The following is a 19,518-nucleotide window of genomic DNA, read 5'->3' as shown; positions in this document are numbered from 1 at the left end:
GATTGGACATTATGCTAATTTATGCATATAAGTGTTTTGAGTGTACAGTACTCTTCTTCAGGTTGAAACAAAAGGCTAATGTAAGACAAGACTTCAAATAACATCGCAGAAACGTTGACACAAACATAATGTAAGGCTTTATGCTTGCAGAGATAATGATTCTTATGTTTCTGTTAACACCTGAAATGATGCAATTAAATTGCCCCTTTTTAGGCAATTTGAATCAGTGTTTGAGAAGGAAGTTGTTTTTATTTTCTCCACTTAATAGGAACTATTGCTGCTGTTTTCTAGCAGATCTTAGAGAGACTAATTTAGCCCAACAATTTGTATACGTGTAAGAAAAGGTCTGCATTTCTGCTGTTTGAATATATCTGTATAACATTTTTGGTCACATTGCAGACATACAGCAGTCTGTCTTTCCTATTCACCATGCTGTATTAGTCTCTAGTTAGTGCAATAAACTTGCTGCTCTGTCCGACACAGATAAAGACTTGTAGTGCATCACAATCATAAAAGTTATATTCCAGGAGTTTGATGCAAGTCCCATATACAAGTACATACAAATACGTGCATGTGACTGAGTATTATATAATAAGTCTACTACAGAATATGATTATTTATAATACAACTGTCCACTGTCACAACTATAAACTAGAACATTTCCTATTCATAAGTTTCGTTCTCCATTACTTGCAGTATCATATAGTAACGGCACTCCTCAGTGACACATTGGACTTTGACCTTGTGTAGCACGTGGTAGACGCATGAACATGCACTCTACTATGCGTGACACTTTCCCTTTTTATTATTTTCATTCAAAATCAATGCGTTTGCATGTTACATAACCATACAAATAGGTCAAACTGTGGGTAACTGTAATTTTTTTCATGCTCATCTCTATTTAATAGCAAGAATGTGAAGTAGATGCATTTAATTGGGGGTTCGATATCAGACTGTTGTTGAAGAGGCATGTGCATTGCAATTATATTACAGCTATCCTATTAATTATTGCCCAAAACAGAAATGCATTTGAAATTGACCTTATACACTTTCAGAAACAAAAGTATACAATGTTTTGAAGCCTTTTAAAGTCAGTCAAAGAACCCCTTACACTTTGTCTAAATTTTACTGTCAGCCTTTAATCATTTAGTGATGGATTGAACTAGTAGTTTTAACAAGTTGTGCAGTTTGTGTGAGGACAAAAACAACTATGAAGATAAATGCTTTAATGTTATAGTCCGAGTTTGTTTTGTTTGTATTCCTATCTCAACCATTTATTATTTGAAGAATTAAACCACAAGTGTTTAAAACGTTTATGAAAACAATGTTTGCCAAGCAAACTTCATGTTTGTCAAATTATGACTGTGATGAATAAGATGAATGATAATTAATGATATTGGCTTGGTTTGTTATGGCAAATGTTAGTTTCCCTGAGTAAACTGCATTTTAATGAACCCCCTCTATCATTTCCCAGCAGCTCATGAATCACATTCCTTTCTAATGAATGCACCTCGCCCTCCCTACAACCACAGCTAGTATCACACATCTTTCAATTACATTGGGGGGGAAATCACACAAAGCATAGCCGAGTGCACTAAAGATGATAAACAATATCTGGTGATAGATGTAAAATTATAGTTTCAATGCGAAAACTTTATTTAAAATGGCGCCCTATTTTTTCTAGTGCGGCAGAATACTGTATTTTCTCCTTCGCCATCTTGGTGTTAGCTCGCACAGGCGGAAGCAACATCTTCGGCGGAGCAACAGCGGGTGTGGTTCGGACTTCTACGGGTGGTTCACCTAGCAGCCCTTTTCCTATTTTCAGCCAAGAGAAAGGAGAAGATTTTCCTGACAAGAACCACGGAGGAGCCGCTCGACTCTGGTAAAGATTGTATGTTTAGTACATCCATTATACAACGTTTTTCAGGGCTTGGACGTTTGCTTTACCAAAGAAAATCATCTTTGGCTCGGGAGGGGGCTCCGGTGGGGTTTTGTGATGTGGCTGGCAGCACAGCAGGTTTTGTACGGTGGCGCTTGGATCTACTTTTCATACGTCCTGGTTAGCTGAGCTAATGAAACCAGAATTAAACGTTTGGAGGGTTAGCTTGAAAGTCACGATTTATGTTATGAACTGAGAGGTAAAGAAAAATGTCTCCTTATACTAATTGTGCCCTGGGATGAATCTGAGCGTTTAATATATTGTGAGTAAAGCACTAAAGAGTGTTTGTTTATGTTAGCTAGTTAGCTAACTAGCGGAGGGGTTAGCTAGGCACGTTAGGTTAGCCTAGCGAGCTATCAAGGTAAGCTACCCAACCTGTTAGCTGCTGCTGCTGGCTAATACATACTAGCGCCGCGGCATTAATTATGTTTATAAAATGTGTTTATACTGTTAGTTTAGTGTCTTTTTAGTTTTTATTAAGTAGCTTGGTACGCTCGTAGACATGAGAGGAGGAGTCATGGGAGTGATTGCGGGGCGGAGGGGGCAGTTTTCCCTCATTGGAAACCCAAGCTGCGAGGTCGGAACTTGGCCGTGGTAGGGGGAGGGGGAGAAAATATGCCTTTGATGTTCTTTGCCGCTGAATGGTGAATTGTGTTCATGCTGGCCTGGAAATACCCACCGCTTTGCTCTCTCGGCTGGAGGTGGAGGCTCGGCATTTCCCCTCGCAGCTACGTTAGCGAGACACACAAGCGTCTGAATCACAGGTAGCTGGCCCAGGTAGCGCAGAAGAAGACAGTGGGTTTATTATTGAGACCACGTAGGAGAAACGCAGAAACATTACGATTAGATTTTGCTTTGGCAAACAAGAATTCAAGGTTGAGTGTGAGTTGTCTCATTTCCCCCTGTGTACTTTTTCTCAGACATATCTGCTGTGCGGGCTGAGGGCAGGCAAGAACAATGGCTACCCAGTGTGAGTATTAAAAACTTTCACAGAGAAATGTGTTTAATGTTTTTTTAAAGCATGACCGTTCATAGTTGATCTTACGTGCTAATGCAAAAGAGTTTCTCTGTACATAAACTCGTTTAGTTATATGAGCCTTTAGGCAGTGAAATTTGAGAAAATGGAAGCCAAGTGAGCACATGTCATGGCATCCAAGCTCATTTTATTTAGTCTTTTGTTATATTTCAGTATCACCTCCACTAAGAAAAGCATGTAAGGGGATTTTAAGAGGGATTTAACGTTTACATACGTCAGTTTATAATGTGGAAAAAGTACCTGAGGGTATCACACATTGTGCCACACGTGCTTTGCTTTTTAAACCATTTATGTCTGCAATCAGGATTTTATATCTATACATATTTTATTATTTTATAATTTATGATATGAGAACTACTCGCAACTCTTTAATAACTACATATCCTCTTTAATAACTACACATCATACATAACCTGCATTCAATCATGATAACAAACACTATGATATAAAACAAGTTTACTGAAACCATAAAGTTCACTCTGAAATCTAAGCCGAAGTCATCTGAAATTATTATTGTAGTCGGTAATTATAACCTTTTGCCCCCTTTGTACAGCTGATTTGATGGAGTTGGACATGGCAATGGGGGACAGCAAGGTTGCAGTGAGCCAGTGGCAGCAGCAGTCCTACCTGGATTCAGGCATTCAGTCTGGAGTCACCACCACAGCACCCTCTCTGAGTGGCAAGGGAAACCCTGATGCTGAGGAGGATGATCCAACTCTGTACGACTGGGAGTTCAACCAGCCCTTCACCCCTGAGACTACAGGTATAGATCATCATTATTTGCAACATTTGGATTGTTACTTCTGCTTTAACGGTATGGCAAATTTCTATTAATCGTCACATCACCTCACTTTCAGACATTGAGGGGTATGCCATGACCCGGGCCCAACGTGTGCGTGCTGCCATGTTCCCTGAGACCTTGGAGGAGGGTATCCAGATCCCACCCACCCAGCTGGATGCCACCCATCCCACTGCTGTGCAGCGCCTGGCAGAGCCCTCTCAGATGCTGAAGCATGCTGTGGTCAACCTCATTAACTATCAAGATGATGCTGAGCTGGCCACTCGTGCTATCCCTGAGCTTACTAAATTGCTCAATGATGAGGACCAGGTGTGTTTATGAATGAATAAATCACACGAACACCCTTAAACAACTAAATGCTATTGAGTAATGGTAGTCTGAGTAACGTCTGCGGTATACATCCCTACGTAGACTGTGCATTGCTAACAAACATCGTCTCCATCCCAGGTTGTCGTGAACAAAGCAGCTGTAATGGTGCATCAGTTATCCAAGAAGGAGGCGTCTCGCCACGCCCTGATGCGCTCCCCGCAGATGGTTTCGGCCGTTGTTCGCGCCATGCAGAACACCGGTGATGTAGAGACGGCTCGCTGCTCTGCTGGTACCTTGCACAACCTTTCTCACCATCGTGAGGGGCTCCTTGCAATCTTCAAGTCTGGAGGCATTCCTGCTCTGGTCAAGATGCTGGGGTGAGAAACTGGAGGAATTGAAGCGGTCTTTACTGCATACATGATACTAGATTATCACACTTAGCTTAAAATTCTCGTATCAATGAATGGTACCTCAAATGGCAAGCCCTAATACTGGTGTATTGATTCTTATGAACTGACAAGATGACTGACTTGTGTTGGTTTTAGCCTTGCATATATCTGGCTAGCTGCAACGTTCCCGATGACAAAGACGAGTTAATTTTTCACATTTGTGTTTCTCACACAATCACTCACCCCTCTTCTTTCTCATCGTGCTACTACCAAGAGCTAGCTTAAAAATGCAACCTTGTATTTTCCTGCTGCAGCTTTGAACCCATCAGTCATGATTAAGCAAATAATGACTGAATCAACTGTAAATAAACGCAAACAGTGTTTGTGGTATAACTTAGCCATCACCTGTGCACACAAAAACAACTTAAGACAATCATAACAATCCAGCACGTATGAGGCCAGCACTGTTAAACTGTTGATGTGAGAAAAGCCAAATGACACATAGTAACTAAATTCTCAAGTTTCTCCGTCGACTAGTTCCACTTCTAAAGAACCGAACACTCCACAATGTTACACATTTGAAACCTTTGAAATGTCTTCCTTACTTGACTCTTTGTATTCACCATGAAAAGCCAAAGTACACAGTCAAAACAATTATCTGGCTGGCGAGTTGCGACCTGTTGGACGTCCTGTGTGTGTGTGTGTGTTTGAATTTGCACCTGGAATCACATTACTGTGCTTTGACTACAGGATGTGAACAGTTGCACGAGAGGGGATGATAAACTGCCGGATTTTATTAGACTACTAACAAGTTATCAGAAAAAAAGTTTGAACACTGGTAGCAATTTGGATTTTCTAACCTGCCTGAATTAAAGGGGCCACATCTTTTAAATGGATATTCTCATATTTTGGGTTTTACGTTTTTGGGTGTTTATTGTTCACAGTGAAAAAGTGAAAACTGCATAATTCTGGTCGCCTCTGAAATGGGCCGTTCAGAACAGCTGCAGGTTTCTACGTAGACCCTTGCTTTGCTGTAATCGACCAATCGTCATTCACCTCAGGCTGCCTTCTTGCACGAGCTCAAGTCGTCGTCAAGATTTCAACTTACCATTCAGATACCTCCTGGCCATTCTGGCTCGTACATATGAGGCAGAATAACCGATCCTAGAGCAGCCATGTTTTATTGAACTTTGGACTGAAAGTGCAGTGTGGCCGCTGCCTAATGTGGGATGGCACACATGGGGGAGGGGCTACGCGGTCACTCCAAATACTGTCAGCCAATCGTGGCTAAGGTCTAATCTTTGAATGGCAAAACAGCTTGTTCGTTTCAGGAGGAAGGAGATGCTCCGGAAAATAATATTTATTATTATAATAATAATAATTAAAATATGTATAAAATTTTAAAACGTAACAATCTTTACCAATGTGATTCAAGAACACATTAGAATAATAGAGAATGCATTGTATAGCTAAAATAGGTCCCTTAACTTCCTTAAGTGTTTGACTATTAGAGCTAGAGGTGGACAGGGTTGGCTAACCATGTGAAACTGAAACAGAACTACATAGTGTCAGCAATAATTTCCACATTTTTGTGCAGTGGTTGTAAGTAGCAGGTCAGTCGGGTCACTCTTAGCAGACAGCGTGCTTGCCTGTGGTGATGAGTAGTTGCCAAGAATCGTTGTTGGTCTTAAACGTTGCTTTGCAGTTTTCAAGAATTCCTCATGGCTTCCAAAAATACTTGTGTAGTATGTGTGTACAGTTGGGTTTTCTGCCACTGTAACACACTGCCCTGATTATTAAGCATTAAGCCATTGTACGATGTGCAAGCCTGATTGATTACTGGCAACTGCTGAGTGGAGACCAAACGAGACTGTGTGTGATGTGTTTGTATTTAAAACTCTAGTTTCAAAGGCTGGTTTTGACTGTTTGTGTGTATATTTTTCCAGCTCACCAGTGGACAGCGTGCTGTTCTACGCCATCACCACCCTTCACAATCTGCTGCTGCACCAGGAAGGAGCAAAGATGGCCGTGCGCTTGGCTGGAGGACTGCAGAAGATGGTGGCCCTGTTGTCTAATACCAACGTCAAATTCCTGGCAATCACTACTGACTGCCTGCAGATCCTGGCATACGGCAACCAGGAAAGCAAAGTATGTGAACGACAATTTCTTTATGCATTTGTTTACCTTTTTATTCTTTCTATCAAAATTTATATTCCCACACGTCTGCACAAACTACTGGGCTCACATGTCTGTAAATGTTTCAGCTGATCATTCTGGCCAGCGGTGGACCCCAGGCCCTGGTCAACATCATGAGGACTTTCACATACGAGAAACTGCTGTGGACCACAAGCCGAGTGCTCAAGGTGCTCTCTGTTTGCTCAAGCAACAAGCCTGCCATTGTCGAGGCTGGTACGTAAAAAAAACACTGTAATATTCCATACATTTTGTGGTTTGCTGCTCAGGTGAATTTCCTCTAATGCGATGCATTTGTTTGTTGTGTGTGTAGGAGGCATGCAGGCACTGGGGCTTCACCTGACAGACCCCAGCCAGCGTCTGGTCCAGAACTGCCTCTGGACTCTGAGGAATCTCTCAGATGCTGCCACCAAACAGGTACAGCACACACACCCAGTACTGTACATGGTAGACATTTTCAACTATATGAACTGTAGGATTTCTGAAGACGGTATGAAAACTACTGTAAAATCTGGAATATAAGAGTCTATTTTTGGGGGTATCCAAGAGGGGAAAAGGGATCTAAAGAAGAAGAGAAGAAGAAGACGTACTTTATTCATCCCCGAGGGGAAATTCAATTTTCACTCTTTTAGTACAAACATGCTACACACACAAAGGCCCAAATTACACACATGCACAAACAGGAACCAATTGAAATGCATTAATGGAGAGATGTCAGAGTGAGCGGGCTGCACATGGACACGTGCCCTGAGCATTTGGGGATTCGGTGCCTTGCTCAGGGACGACAGTACTTGGAAAGGTTTTCTAAAGCTATTTAATAATAAAAACATGTACACAAGTTATTTCAATACCATTTCAAGTTATTTTAATTTAAAACGCATTCAAAACGCACTCAAATTACAGCCTACCATCTGTTTTCACCATGATGAGTTCGCAATCCTGCAAACTACCGGTGCTGTAGCTAGCAGTAGCTAGCGGTAGCCTACGGTAACGTTGATCGCTGTGAGGGTGGCGGCAGCAATGGCGATCATGACAGTGCATGTCCATGACGAAGCGTTAGCAACCTCGCTTTAAACAGTGAGGAAAACACGAAACAGCACTGTGGCATGTTGTAAATAGGAGACGTTGTAGCGGCTTGGATGTGGAGTCGACACTTAACAACCAGATAGCGCCATCGCCTGGGTAATAAATGTATTAAATACACCGAATTTTACAGTTCATTCATAACCCCGGCTGTCCCTGTACAGTTAAACTACTTTGCCACTCCTGGAATCCCTTTTTAATATGAGATTAACATAAGACAGAATGCTTAATGATTTATAATGCATGCTTTCCTCTCTCGTCATTTGTTTGCTTCTGCTCTCTTCAGGAGGGAATGGAGGGTCTGCTGGGGACCCTGGTGCAGCTGCTGGGCAGTGATGACATCAATGTTGTGACATGCGCTGCTGGCATCCTCTCCAACCTGACCTGCAACAACTACAGTAACAAACTCATGGTCTGCCAGGTATGTGTTTCACACACAGCTGTTTAGAAGTGCATTTTTGTTTCTCAGAAACCCTTCCGACCTTTGACCTTGTCTGTGAATCTTTCTACCATTGTTTTTGTGTTTATATAATAAAATGTATTCCACTGATTGATCTCATCTCGTTAGGTTGGAGGCATTGAGGCTCTGGTGCGAACAGTGCTCAGGGCTGGTGACAGAGAGGACATCACAGAGCCGGCAGTCTGTGCCCTGCGTCACCTGACCTCCCGCCACCAGGATGCTGAGATGGCCCAGAATGCTGTGCGTCTCCATTACGGCCTGCCTGTGGTGGTCAAACTGCTGCACCCTCCATCCCACTGGCCGCTAATCAAGGTCATTAGCCTCTCTTTTTTTTTTTTTCTCTCTGCACCTTCACAGTTTTCCCAGTACAACAATCAGCAAATGGTAACATCATTTACAACCAGTATTTTATTCCAACTAAAACATGTGTGATTTTCTCCCTCTATAGGCCACAGTTGGTCTGATCCGCAACCTGGCTCTCTGCCCAGCCAACCACAGCGCTCTGCGTGAGCAGGGAGCTATCCCACGATTGGTCCAGCTGCTGGTGAGGGCTCACCAGGACACCCAGAGGCGCACCAGCATGGGAGGCAACCAGCAGCAGTTTGTGGTGTGTAACCAAGGCAACAACCTTTAAGCTTTCTTAAGTTTAATAATTGCATTACTTTCTGTTTTTGATTCCCCTTTCCTCCCCCTCTAACACACACAGGAGGGAGTGCGTATGGAGGAAATAGTGGAGGGCTGCACAGGAGCTCTGCACATCCTGGCCCGGGATGTCCACAACAGAATTGTCATCAGAGGACTCAACACCATTCCACTCTTTGTCCAGGTAACTTACTGTGAAAACTTAACTGTAAAGACAAACTCCTGCAGTCACACATTTGCTGCATTAAATGTATTTGTTTAAATCCTCCTCTCTGCTTTCCACCGTCTGTAGTTGCTGTATTCCCCGGTGGAGAACATCCAGCGTGTGGCAGCCGGCGTGCTCTGTGAGCTGGCTCAGGACAAGGAAGCTGCCGAGGCGATCGAAGCTGAGGGAGCCACTGCACCCCTCACCGAGCTGCTGCATTCCCGTAACGAGGGCGTTGGTGAGCATACGTGCTAAAATACAGGCTCTGATTTTTGGTGTACCTGTCTGCACTTTTGTACACTCAGTGACTTTTTTTTTTTAATGCTTTGTCTCCTGTAGCTACCTACGCTGCAGCTGTCCTGTTCCGCATGTCTGAGGACAAACCCCAGGACTACAAGAAGCGTCTGTCAGTGGAGCTGACCAGCTCTTTGTTCAGAACTGAGCCCATGGCGTGGAACGAGGTACACGCACACACAAACAAAAGCGATTGTTGGGTACAACATTGAAGCTGGTTTTTTAGTGTATTGAAAAAAGTCCCGAAATGTATAAGTACCATAAAATCCGAAGTATAAGTCGCACCAGAATATAAGTTTTGGTGGGTATCCCGGACGGAAAAAGGTTTTCTATAGCTACTTATTAATACAAGCGTGTATGCAAGTTATTTCAACTTATATTCCTATAAAATGCATTGAAAACACACACAAATTACAGCCCATCATCTGTTTACCATGTCGAGTTTGCAATCCTGCTAGCGGTAGCTTAAAACAGCGAAGAAAACACAAAACAGCACTGCAGAATTTTGTGAATAGGAGGTAAATGGGAGAGGTTGTAGCAGCTTGGACCCAGAAACGGTTTCATGCGGAGGTGTGACGTCACCACTTAACCAACAACTTTAGCTAGATTATAGCGCCATCATCTGGGTAAAATACCGTAACACAATAACATACCTCTCTCTGCATTTTATACTGGTATATTGGTCACACTGGTATATAGGACGCAGCCCAATTTTTTGATGAAAAAATAAATATAAAAAGTTCGTCTTATACACCGAATTTTATGGTACATGCGGTACACAATTAGCAACATACTAAATAATAGGGAGCAGGCACCCCCTCCTCGTTAAGGCTGTTTTTTGTTGGTCTTCTCTCATCACTGTTTGACTTTCTTATAGACTGGAGACCTGGGGCTGGATATGGGAGCTCAGGGAGACCCTCTGGCCTACAGGCAGGACGGTAAGTGCCTGTTTAACTTCTAATGAAATCTGTTCCTTCACCACATATTTCATCAGCCATCTTCTTAATGTAATAAGATCCTTGAAAGCATCTTATATTGTGGTTTTATTTGTTGATGGAAGATGCCATCGTACTTGTATTGAATGTTGTGTGACAAAACAGATGTATTTCATTATTTAGGAGACTTACAAATATAAATTAAAAACCTTTAAATGTCACAGAAACTTTTTGCCTCTTCCCTTATAATAAAGGTTTTTCATTTGCCTTCCAGATGGAGCTTACAGGGCCTACCCAGCAGCCTACGGTCAGGACACCCTTTTGGACCCAATGATGGAGGGTGCTGACTACCATGCTGACACTCTCCCTGACCTTGGCCACCACACCGATCCATTGCCAGACCTCGGCCACACCCAGGACCTGATGGACAGCAACCAGCTGGCCTGGTTTGACACCGACCTGTAGGATTGGTGAGGCTGACCTCCTCAGTAAACACTAGTTTTCACGTTAAAGTGGTAATCTCGAAGATTTGAGTTTCGTTCTCTTTGGCAGCACCTATAGTGATGAATGGTAATTTGTAGAGCACACTTCCCAGATATCCAGACAGTGTCGCATGTGTGACGTCCACGGTTGGCTCCGGTTGTAACTCTTGATTTTCCTCGCTGACGGTCGCTTTCCTTTTTAGACTGTTTGCTTCATCTGAGCGTCCAATTTGTTTCTTTTTCTTTGGATTTTCACGTATTTTTTAAGTTGTATCTGTAGTCATCGATCTTTGTTTGTTCAGCCATAGTAGATTACTGTTTACTCGCAACACTCGCAGAGACCGGAAAAGCAGCCGCTAAGCTCCGCCTACCCTCTCTGGCAGACCAACCTGGCTGATGGAAAACGCGTCACTAACTGGGCGCCGCTTGAGATTTTTATTTTTTTCCCGCGAATGTCACCACCGACACCCAGTCCATTATACTGCAACTGCAAAGGCTTTCATCAGTGGGCCGTAGGCTCAATCACCATTGTGTTACCTCATTCGGCGATAGACGGTGACATTTATTTACAGCACCTCTTTACAATCTTCGAGATTATCACTTTAACAGTAACAATGATGTAAATAAAAACACACTGACTAAGAAGTTTCTCCCGTGCTCTCTTGCAGTTGTATTCTGCTAGAACCTGCATTGTGATTGGCCTGTATTGTCTGAATCAGCGTTATGATTGGCCTGTAGAGTTGTTGAAGGTAAAGAGAGGAACAAGGGGTCTTGGAAAGTGCCTGACACAAGAAAAAAACAAAGAAGATGGTTGCCACGAGAATGTTAAAGCAAGTCGAAGCGGGGGGGAGGGGGAGCGGGGGTTAAAATATCAGAGATGTGGAATCACACAATGGAGGTCTTGGAGCAGGTAACCTAAACGGACGAGTGCACATGAGGTGGATCTTAAAAGTTTGAAACACATATGTTTTAGCCTTGCCTGTATTCTTATCAGTTTTTTGTTTCTACTTTTCTTATTATATTTTTTTATTTCTTTTTGTATTACTCATTCTCTGTTATGGTACTGACCCAGCTTGCCTTCGCACTAGCCATCTTCATTTTCTCTTCAATGCTAATCATTTGTAATTTTTATTTTTTAAACGTATATTACATGTAGTGTTAAGTTATAGTGATATTATACAATGTTCCTTTGGTTAATGGCCGAATGTGTAGAACACTAATAATCAGTTGAATTGTACTCTGACTTAAAGTGTAACATTGTGTAGTTTTTTTATAATCTCAAAAATGGAGAATTATGCATTCTTAATATGTGCTTGTTTAAGCATAAAATATGTCAGTGTCACAAATGTTCTAAAGAGGGGGTACGGGTGAAATTGAGGGTGGGTTTGGGGATAAATCTAGAGACAAGTGTTTTATATACAGTATCACTGGTAGGTTAACAACTATTTTGTATGCTATCATTGGATGTCTGATAGAAAAGTCTTTAACGCTATCATTGGTGGTCGAATAAAACCCAGTTTTATGTGCTATCAAGGGTAGCTAGGTTGATGAACCAGTTGTAGTCCTGCTGTGCTTATTTTGGAGACGAGGTTAATGACACGGCTGAACAATAAAATGGCATTTTATTTCATTCAGTCTCTGCTGTGTCTTCTGTCCATACATATGAGGTCCAGATTGATTTCTTCTTTGATAGAAGGGTGGCCTATGCCTTTAATATTGTCATGGTTACAATAATAACTGATGATCTAAAATTAAACCAATAAAGCTGCATGGACTGTGGAGAAAATTGTTCTTTTATATACCAAACAATGCTTCTCATCAGGATTACACCAACATTATAAACCACTATAAATCTGTGTTTATTGAGCTTAAAGTCTTTGTTTGAATATGAAGTACAACATGCAGAGAGGCAAACGCATCCCCGCCAGTATCTCAGCTCTCTCTTCATGTCTGTAATGACATTTTATTATATGTAGCAAGAATGGGATTTGATCATTTTGATCCTGACAACATTAAAGCTCCTGTGAGGAACTTTTGGTTTGTGATGATTCTGGCGCCCCTGGTGGACAAAGCCGTACCTCTTATCTCTTTGCTGATTTTGTCCTGTACATTCTTAAGTGTTCATCCTGCTTTCTTTAACAGACACATGTATCACTCACTTTAAATGTTTGCCCTGAGAATGTAAACAAAGGCAGCGTGCAGTTAATCACACCGTCTGATACCTACCCCCCCGCCAGCAGCTTCAGGCATTAAAATAACATAGAAATAATCAATCTCGTAGCTGATGGTCTGGTGTGCTTTTGTCGGTCATATAGAGTAATCAGAATTAATTTCAGTCTTTTTCATAACCATTGAAAAACTCCTCCTCTTAGAGATTACTATTTTGCAGCACAGACCAGGGCAATTGTATGCTGATGTAACCCATCATATAATGCCCAATGGAAAATTATGGAAGAAAAAACAAGCCCTATTCCCATACAAGCAATTTTAGCTGACAACAACCTACAGAACTACATAAATATTATTGATAACCTGTGGCTTAAAAGTACTCTTAAAATATGGAAAATGATTACAAAAGAATATAAAATAAAAGGTGACATGGTAGCTCTGAAATGGTGTGCCTACGATTCAGACTTTGCTCCTAATAAATTAGACTCTAGATTTAAGGATTGGACACAAAAAGGAATAACAGCTCTGTTCAAGGTAATGAAAGGAAGAGCAATGCTCAGTTTTGAAACACTTAAAGAGAAACACCTCCTGGAAAAACAAGATTTTTATCGATATTTGCAGATGCGTCATTATGTCATTATGGAAATGAAAAATGTGACAGAAGCAAATATAAGTTTTATAGAAGTGTTTAGAAAAGCATACAATTCAGATAACAAGGGTAAAATGATCTCACATATATATAAGAGTTTGTTAGATCTTAAAACACACTCTACTACATACATTTAAAAAAAATGGGAGAAGGAAGGGGGGATTAAAATATCTGAGGAAGAATGGACAAAAATGTGGGAATACAACTGGAAGTGTACCAGTTCGCAAATATGGAGGGAATATAGTTGGAAAAGCCTGATAAGATATTTTATAACACCTTCACAGAAATCCCACTATGATGGAAATATCCCCACATGTTGGAGGAACTGTGGTAATCAAAAAGCAAACCACTACCATGTTCTGTGGGATTGCCCTATTATTAAAGAATATTGGAGAGGGATACACAATGCCTTGCAAGATATTTTTGAACATGTTATGCCTCTGGAGATAAAGATGTTATATTTTGGGATTATACCTCAGAATTGGTCAAAAGGAGACAAATATTTAATGAACATTTTGCTGGTTGCAGCTAAAAAGACATTAACTAAGAAATGGTTGTCACAGGAGAGCCCAACTCTAAACGGATGGATGGACATTACAATGAACATTTACAGTATGGAAAGGACTACGGCTTTTATTAATCAAAAGTTAGAGCAATTCACTGCACACCGGAAAAGATGGGTTAATTTTGTAACTTCCCATAAGCCTGATTTTATTTTCACTGCTTATTAGTTATATTGTAAAGAAATGATTACTCCCTGACTGTACATACTTTTCTATTAGTTTTGTATGGTATGTCATTTTGTCGGTATGTGTACCTCTGGAACAATGGTTTTGAGACTCATGATGAGAATATAGGGAGGATGAGTACACTCAATGTCAAATATATACAATGGAGATGTTTGATGCAAAATGTCAATAAAATATAAATTAAAAAAAAAAAAAGAAAAACTCCTCACAGGGAGTTGTTGTTGAAAAGTACAATAAGCTATAGTCATAGTAAAGTAAGTCAGAGTTAAATAAAGTTTGCAGGTTATTTATTTACACAATTTTGCTGATGACTCACAAGAAATAAATCAAGAAATCAATTCAGCAATAAATCAAAACAATAAATCAATAAAACAATAAAGCAATAAAGCAATAAATCAAATCAATACAACAATAAATCAGTAAAGCAATAAATCAATTAAACAAACAAATATACATATTAACAATGATAACTGTCCCTTTTTAGAGGAGGGCAGCTGAGGCTCATGCGAGCAGCTACCAAGGGCAGAGCTGGTGAACCTGTGGCAGGCGACACCTGTAGCAAACAGGTGCACGAAACACGGCATCAGATCCTGGCAGCATCACCGGGACAGTCTGGTCCGTGTCATATATCTGTGGCTGCATCACATAAAACATCGGACTTGGCCTCATCTCTTGTATCAGCACGGGAGGGGCCTCCATCACAGGGGGGCATGGGAAGTAAGGCTCCATCATATAAGGTGGGATGTGTGGATGCTGCAGCATTGCCTGCGGGTGAATTGGCTCCATCATATAAGGTGGGATGTGTGGATGCTGCAGCATTGTCTGCGGGTGAATTGGCTCCATCACGTCTAGCGGGGTGTGTGGAAGCAGCTGCATGGTCTGTGGCTCCATCACATCTGGACCACTCCTCCTCACCCTCTTCCTCTTTTTGCCCTAAACAACACAAACAAACACGTTTTCATCCTCCTGTCTGTTATCATGACGGTGTTTCAGCAGCTCTAATATGTGTATTGATGTGAACATGAGTGAGTTGTGTGTGTGAGCATTGTGTACTTACATAGCTGTCTGTGTTGGACCAGACGTTTGGGGGCCTGTCTTTGTCGTCGGCGCTTTCACGCTGTCTCTTTCTAGAGTCAAAAAAGAGAGTGAGAGGTCATGTTATCACTCTGTGATCTTTGAGGACAGAAGGACTTACTCATTAAAATAGACAAATATTCATGTAATAGTGACAGAAACTTCACATCAAACTAAATCTGCTCCAAATTAGATAGCCAGTCAACAAAACAGAAAAATACAATTTCCCCCAAACGTACCACGAGTAGGGGTTGTCAATAATTCAGTTTGAGTTACTTACAGCACACTGACAGGACGAATCTCGAGGCCTTCGTTGAGCCTCATTGTTTCCAACTCAAACTGCAAACACAAACACACACAGAGAAATGATTAGACGAGCTGCAGTGGCGCCATCTGTCCACCAGGTGTCAGCGTCAAACACGTGTAGAATCTACAACATGTTTGTGTGTGAGTGTTTCTGCTGAGGGTCACAGAGGTCAGGAGTGTGTAGAACAAATATATATGCATTCATGAAGCCTTTGATTAACCACAACTTTATTGAAATACAATTTGAGAACAGTTGTTTTAAAATATTTAGTAGATTAATTTTGTGTGACTCTTTCTTTATCTTTATTTTTGTTCAGTTTCTTTTGCTCTTCTTGTTAAACATTTTCAGCATTATTTTTACTTGAGCTTACAATTGTTTTTTTTCAAGATAAGTATGTCTGACTGATATTTTCTAAAAATAAACAACATTTCAAACACTATCTCAAGTCTCCACTGCAGTTCATCCAAAATGGTGGTAATACGGATATTTAAAAAAAACAGGCCTCTGTAAAGCCCTCACCAATGACAAGTACCTGCATCAATACAGTTATAGATCTCATCATCATGCCCTATTTAACCTCACTCAGTATCTTACCTGCTCCTCAGCTGCAGGACTGTTCAGCAGTTCTTGCAGAATGTCCTCATCACTTGACTGCATTGTGTCCTCTTCGCACAGAGTTTGAAGCAGCCTGCAGGGACTAGCCAACGGGCTCTGCAGGCCAAAGTTCTCTAAAGTCTCTTTGAGCGAGGGGCACTCTGTAGACTCTCCATCCTGGCTTGTCTCTGGCTGTGTGTGAGGCTCGTTGAGCTCAAACCCAGCAGAAACAGCAGCAGGTGGAGGGTCGGCTGTGTCGCCCAACAGAGCTATGATGGTCTCCTCCAGAGAGGACACCATATCTGCCCACTCCACCCCTTTGACGGCTTGATTAAAATCAGCAAAGATGTCCATGTTGGATGTTACAGCACTCCTGTCACACACATTGATAGAAATGGCTTTAAGACACTTTGAACAGGAGAAACATGGATTTTTGGAAGCTTAAATGTCACTTTCAGACTAATTGCAGCCTAAATGACTGAATATGAGGAGAAATTTAACTCAAGCACTAACAAATATTTTCTTTAGTTGTATATTTGTGCAAAAACAAGATAAATGTAAAACAGAAATATGTATTTACATATAAAAATCCTCCTAACATTGAAATTCAAAGCTTGCTGCAAAGTCTTGACACACATTTACAAGCAGAATTTGATGTTTATTTTCAAACAATGTGATAAGAAATGTGTAAATACTAGTCATTATTTCCCACAGACAAATGTAATATCTTTTTAATTTAACCTATTAATAATTTGGTCTTTAAAATATTGACAAACAAAGTGACAAATGCTGCTGCAACTGTCCAGAAAGTGTGATGTCTCTGCCTGTCTGACCCTCTGCCCTCATGTTCTCTGTCTGTAGTTTCCTGTTTCAGTACTTACTTTTAATGGTCACTGGCGGTTCAGGTCACTAGGTCGTCTTAAAGTCTTCAACAGGTTGGTATTTTTCAGGTAGTTCACTCGGTTTGTTGCTCTCAGTCTGACTGTGGCTCTCTGGCTGAAGTCTGGAGTTGAACTGAATCTAGTCTGAACTGTCACTCACTGAGAAACCTGTAGAATGTCACGGTGATGTCACGGTGATGTCACATGTCAAGTTAAAAACATTAGCAACCTGTATTAAGACGAAAGATGCTTTTTAGTAGCATTTAGCTCTTATATATTAATTATATATCACATTAATGTCTCAGTCTGCATGACTTTATTCATAAACTACTTGGCTAATCCCTCAATAACCTCCTAACTACTGCCTGTAAGTAGTTATTGTTCTTGAATTACAATACTAATAAGCCTGGTTTAGTGTGGCACTATAAGGTGGCAGTACAAAGATACTTAGCATAGCATATTATGATCATAACTCAGGTATAAAATCTGCCATTCATGAGAAGTAATAAGAGGTTATTTTGGGAATACTCTAAGTGAATGGCCGAGTGGTTGTAGAATATATTGATGCAGAATAAGAGATTAATAGGTGCTTTATGATGACTAATAAAGAGCCAACGTGCTACTTACTTGGCATGCTAATTAGCAACTAGTCAAGGCTAAATAGGTGTACCTGAATGAACAAGAATACTGTTTTTGTAATGTAAAGTCTTTTGTATCTAAGATGATCTTATGGCCCCCTCCCCTCACACCACAGCAACAACCCTCTCTGTCATGGAGAGAGATGTTAACAGGATCTTTAAGAGACAGAACCCCCGCAAAGCTGCCGGACCGGACTCTGTCTCCCCCTCCACCCTGAAGCAGTGTGCCGATCAGCTGTCTCCTGTGTTCACAGACATCTTCAACGCCTCACTAGAGACCTGCCACGTGCCAGCCTGCTTCAAGGCCTCCACCATCATTCCTGTCCTCAAAAAGCCAAGGACCACAGGACTGAATGACTACAGACCCGTCGCCCTGACCTCTGTGGTAATGAAGTCCTTTGAGCGCCTGGTGCTCTCACACCTCAAGGACATCACAGTCCCTCTCCTGGATGGACCCCCTGCAGTTCGCCTACAGAGCCAACAGGTCCATAGACGACGCAGTCAACATGGCCCTACACTTCATCCTCCAGCATCTGGACTCAGCAGGAACCTATGCCAGGATCCTGTTTGTGGATTTTTAGCTCTGCCTTCAACACCATCATCCCGGCTCTGCTTCAGGACAAGCTCTCCCAGCCAAACGTGCCCGACTCCACCTGCAGGTGGATCACAGACTTCCTGTCCAACAGGAGGCAGCACGTGAAGCTGGGGAAACACGTCTCTGACTCCAGGACCATCAGCACCGGCTCCCCTCAAGGCTGCATTCTTTCCCCTCTGCTCTTCTTCCTGTACACCAACAGCTGCACCTGCAGTCATCAGTCCGTCAAGGTCCTGAAGTTTGATAGACACCACCCTCATTGGACTCATCTCTGGTGGGGACGAGTTCGCCTACAGGTGGGAGATTGACCACCTGGTGACCTGGTGTGGTGATAACAACCTGGAGCTTAATGCTCTGAAGACAGTGGAGATGGTTGTGGATTTTGGGAAGAAAGCAGCCACACCCGCCCCCATCACCATCAGCGACTCCACTGTTTCCACTGTGGAGTCTTTCCGCTTCCTGGGGACCATCATCAGCCAGGACCTCAAGTGGGAGCTGAACATCGGCTCCCTCATCAAAAAGGGACAGCAGAGGATGTACTTCCTGCGGCAGCTGAAGAAGTTCAACCTGCCAAAGACAATGATGGTGCACTTCTACACCGCCATCGTTGAGTCCATCCTCACCTGCTCCATCACCGTCTGGTACGCTGCTGCCACTGCCAGGGACAAGGGCAGGCTGCAGCGTATCATCCGCTCTGCAGAGAGGGTGATTGGCTGCAATCTGCCATCTCTCGAGGACCTGTACACCTCCAGGACCCTGAGGCGTGCAGGTAAGATTGTGGCCGACCCCTCCCACCCCGGTCACAGTCTCTTTGAGACCCTCCCCTCTGGCAAGAGGCTGCGCTCCATCAGGACCAAAACCTCCCGACACAGGAACAGTTTCTTCCCCTCTGCTGCCAGCCTCATCAACAAGGCCCCGACCCCGGCCCACCCCCCCACGTGACATGGACTCTCATCCAGCCCCTCAGTCACTCAACATTACACGAATGTTTAAGACTCTAATTCAGACTATGCGTTACATTAACGCACACTGGACTTTTATATTGTCTGTACACTGCACTATTTTATTTTTAACTTTAACTTTATACTGTAAGCTT

At 42.2% G+C, this 19,518-nt stretch overlaps 1 protein-coding gene across 3 annotated transcripts; it reads left to right on the top strand.

Moving 5' to 3' along the window:
• Positions 1 to 1,732: 1,732 nt before the first annotated feature.
• LOC138608347 (catenin beta-1-like) lies at positions 1,733 to 12,396 on the top strand. Of its 3 annotated transcripts, none has more exons than XM_069680915.1 (17): positions 1,733 to 1,891; positions 2,860 to 2,909; positions 3,529 to 3,738; positions 3,833 to 4,083; positions 4,222 to 4,460; positions 6,419 to 6,620; positions 6,737 to 6,881; positions 6,979 to 7,082; positions 8,035 to 8,169; positions 8,317 to 8,520; positions 8,657 to 8,815; positions 8,915 to 9,034; positions 9,143 to 9,293; positions 9,395 to 9,516; positions 10,227 to 10,287; positions 10,559 to 10,754; positions 11,435 to 12,396. In XM_069680915.1, exons 2-16 carry the CDS (start codon positions 2,897 to 2,899, stop codon positions 10,747 to 10,749), a joined length of 2,307 nt encoding a protein of 768 aa, XP_069537016.1. In that variant the 5' UTR covers positions 1,733 to 1,891; positions 2,860 to 2,896; the 3' UTR covers positions 10,750 to 10,754; positions 11,435 to 12,396. The 3 variants fall into 3 exon arrangements, with proteins under 3 accessions (XP_069537016.1, XP_069537015.1, XP_069537017.1); XM_069680914.1 differs by having other exon boundaries at positions 1,734 to 1,882; XM_069680916.1 differs by lacking the exon at positions 1,733 to 1,891 and adding an exon at positions 2,086 to 2,138.
• The last annotated feature ends 7,122 nt before the right edge of the window (positions 12,397 to 19,518 follow it).

The sequence above is a fragment of the Semicossyphus pulcher genome, unplaced genomic scaffold (assembly GCF_022749685.1).
Source record: "Semicossyphus pulcher isolate SPU_LCO1_2020_fin unplaced genomic scaffold, fSemPul1.0.p SCAF_5, whole genome shotgun sequence".
NCBI classification, from domain to species: domain Eukaryota; kingdom Metazoa; phylum Chordata; class Actinopteri; order Labriformes; family Labridae; genus Semicossyphus; species Semicossyphus pulcher.
Note: the sequence above shows the minus strand (reverse complement) of the source record. Positions and strands in the feature narration are given on the sequence as shown.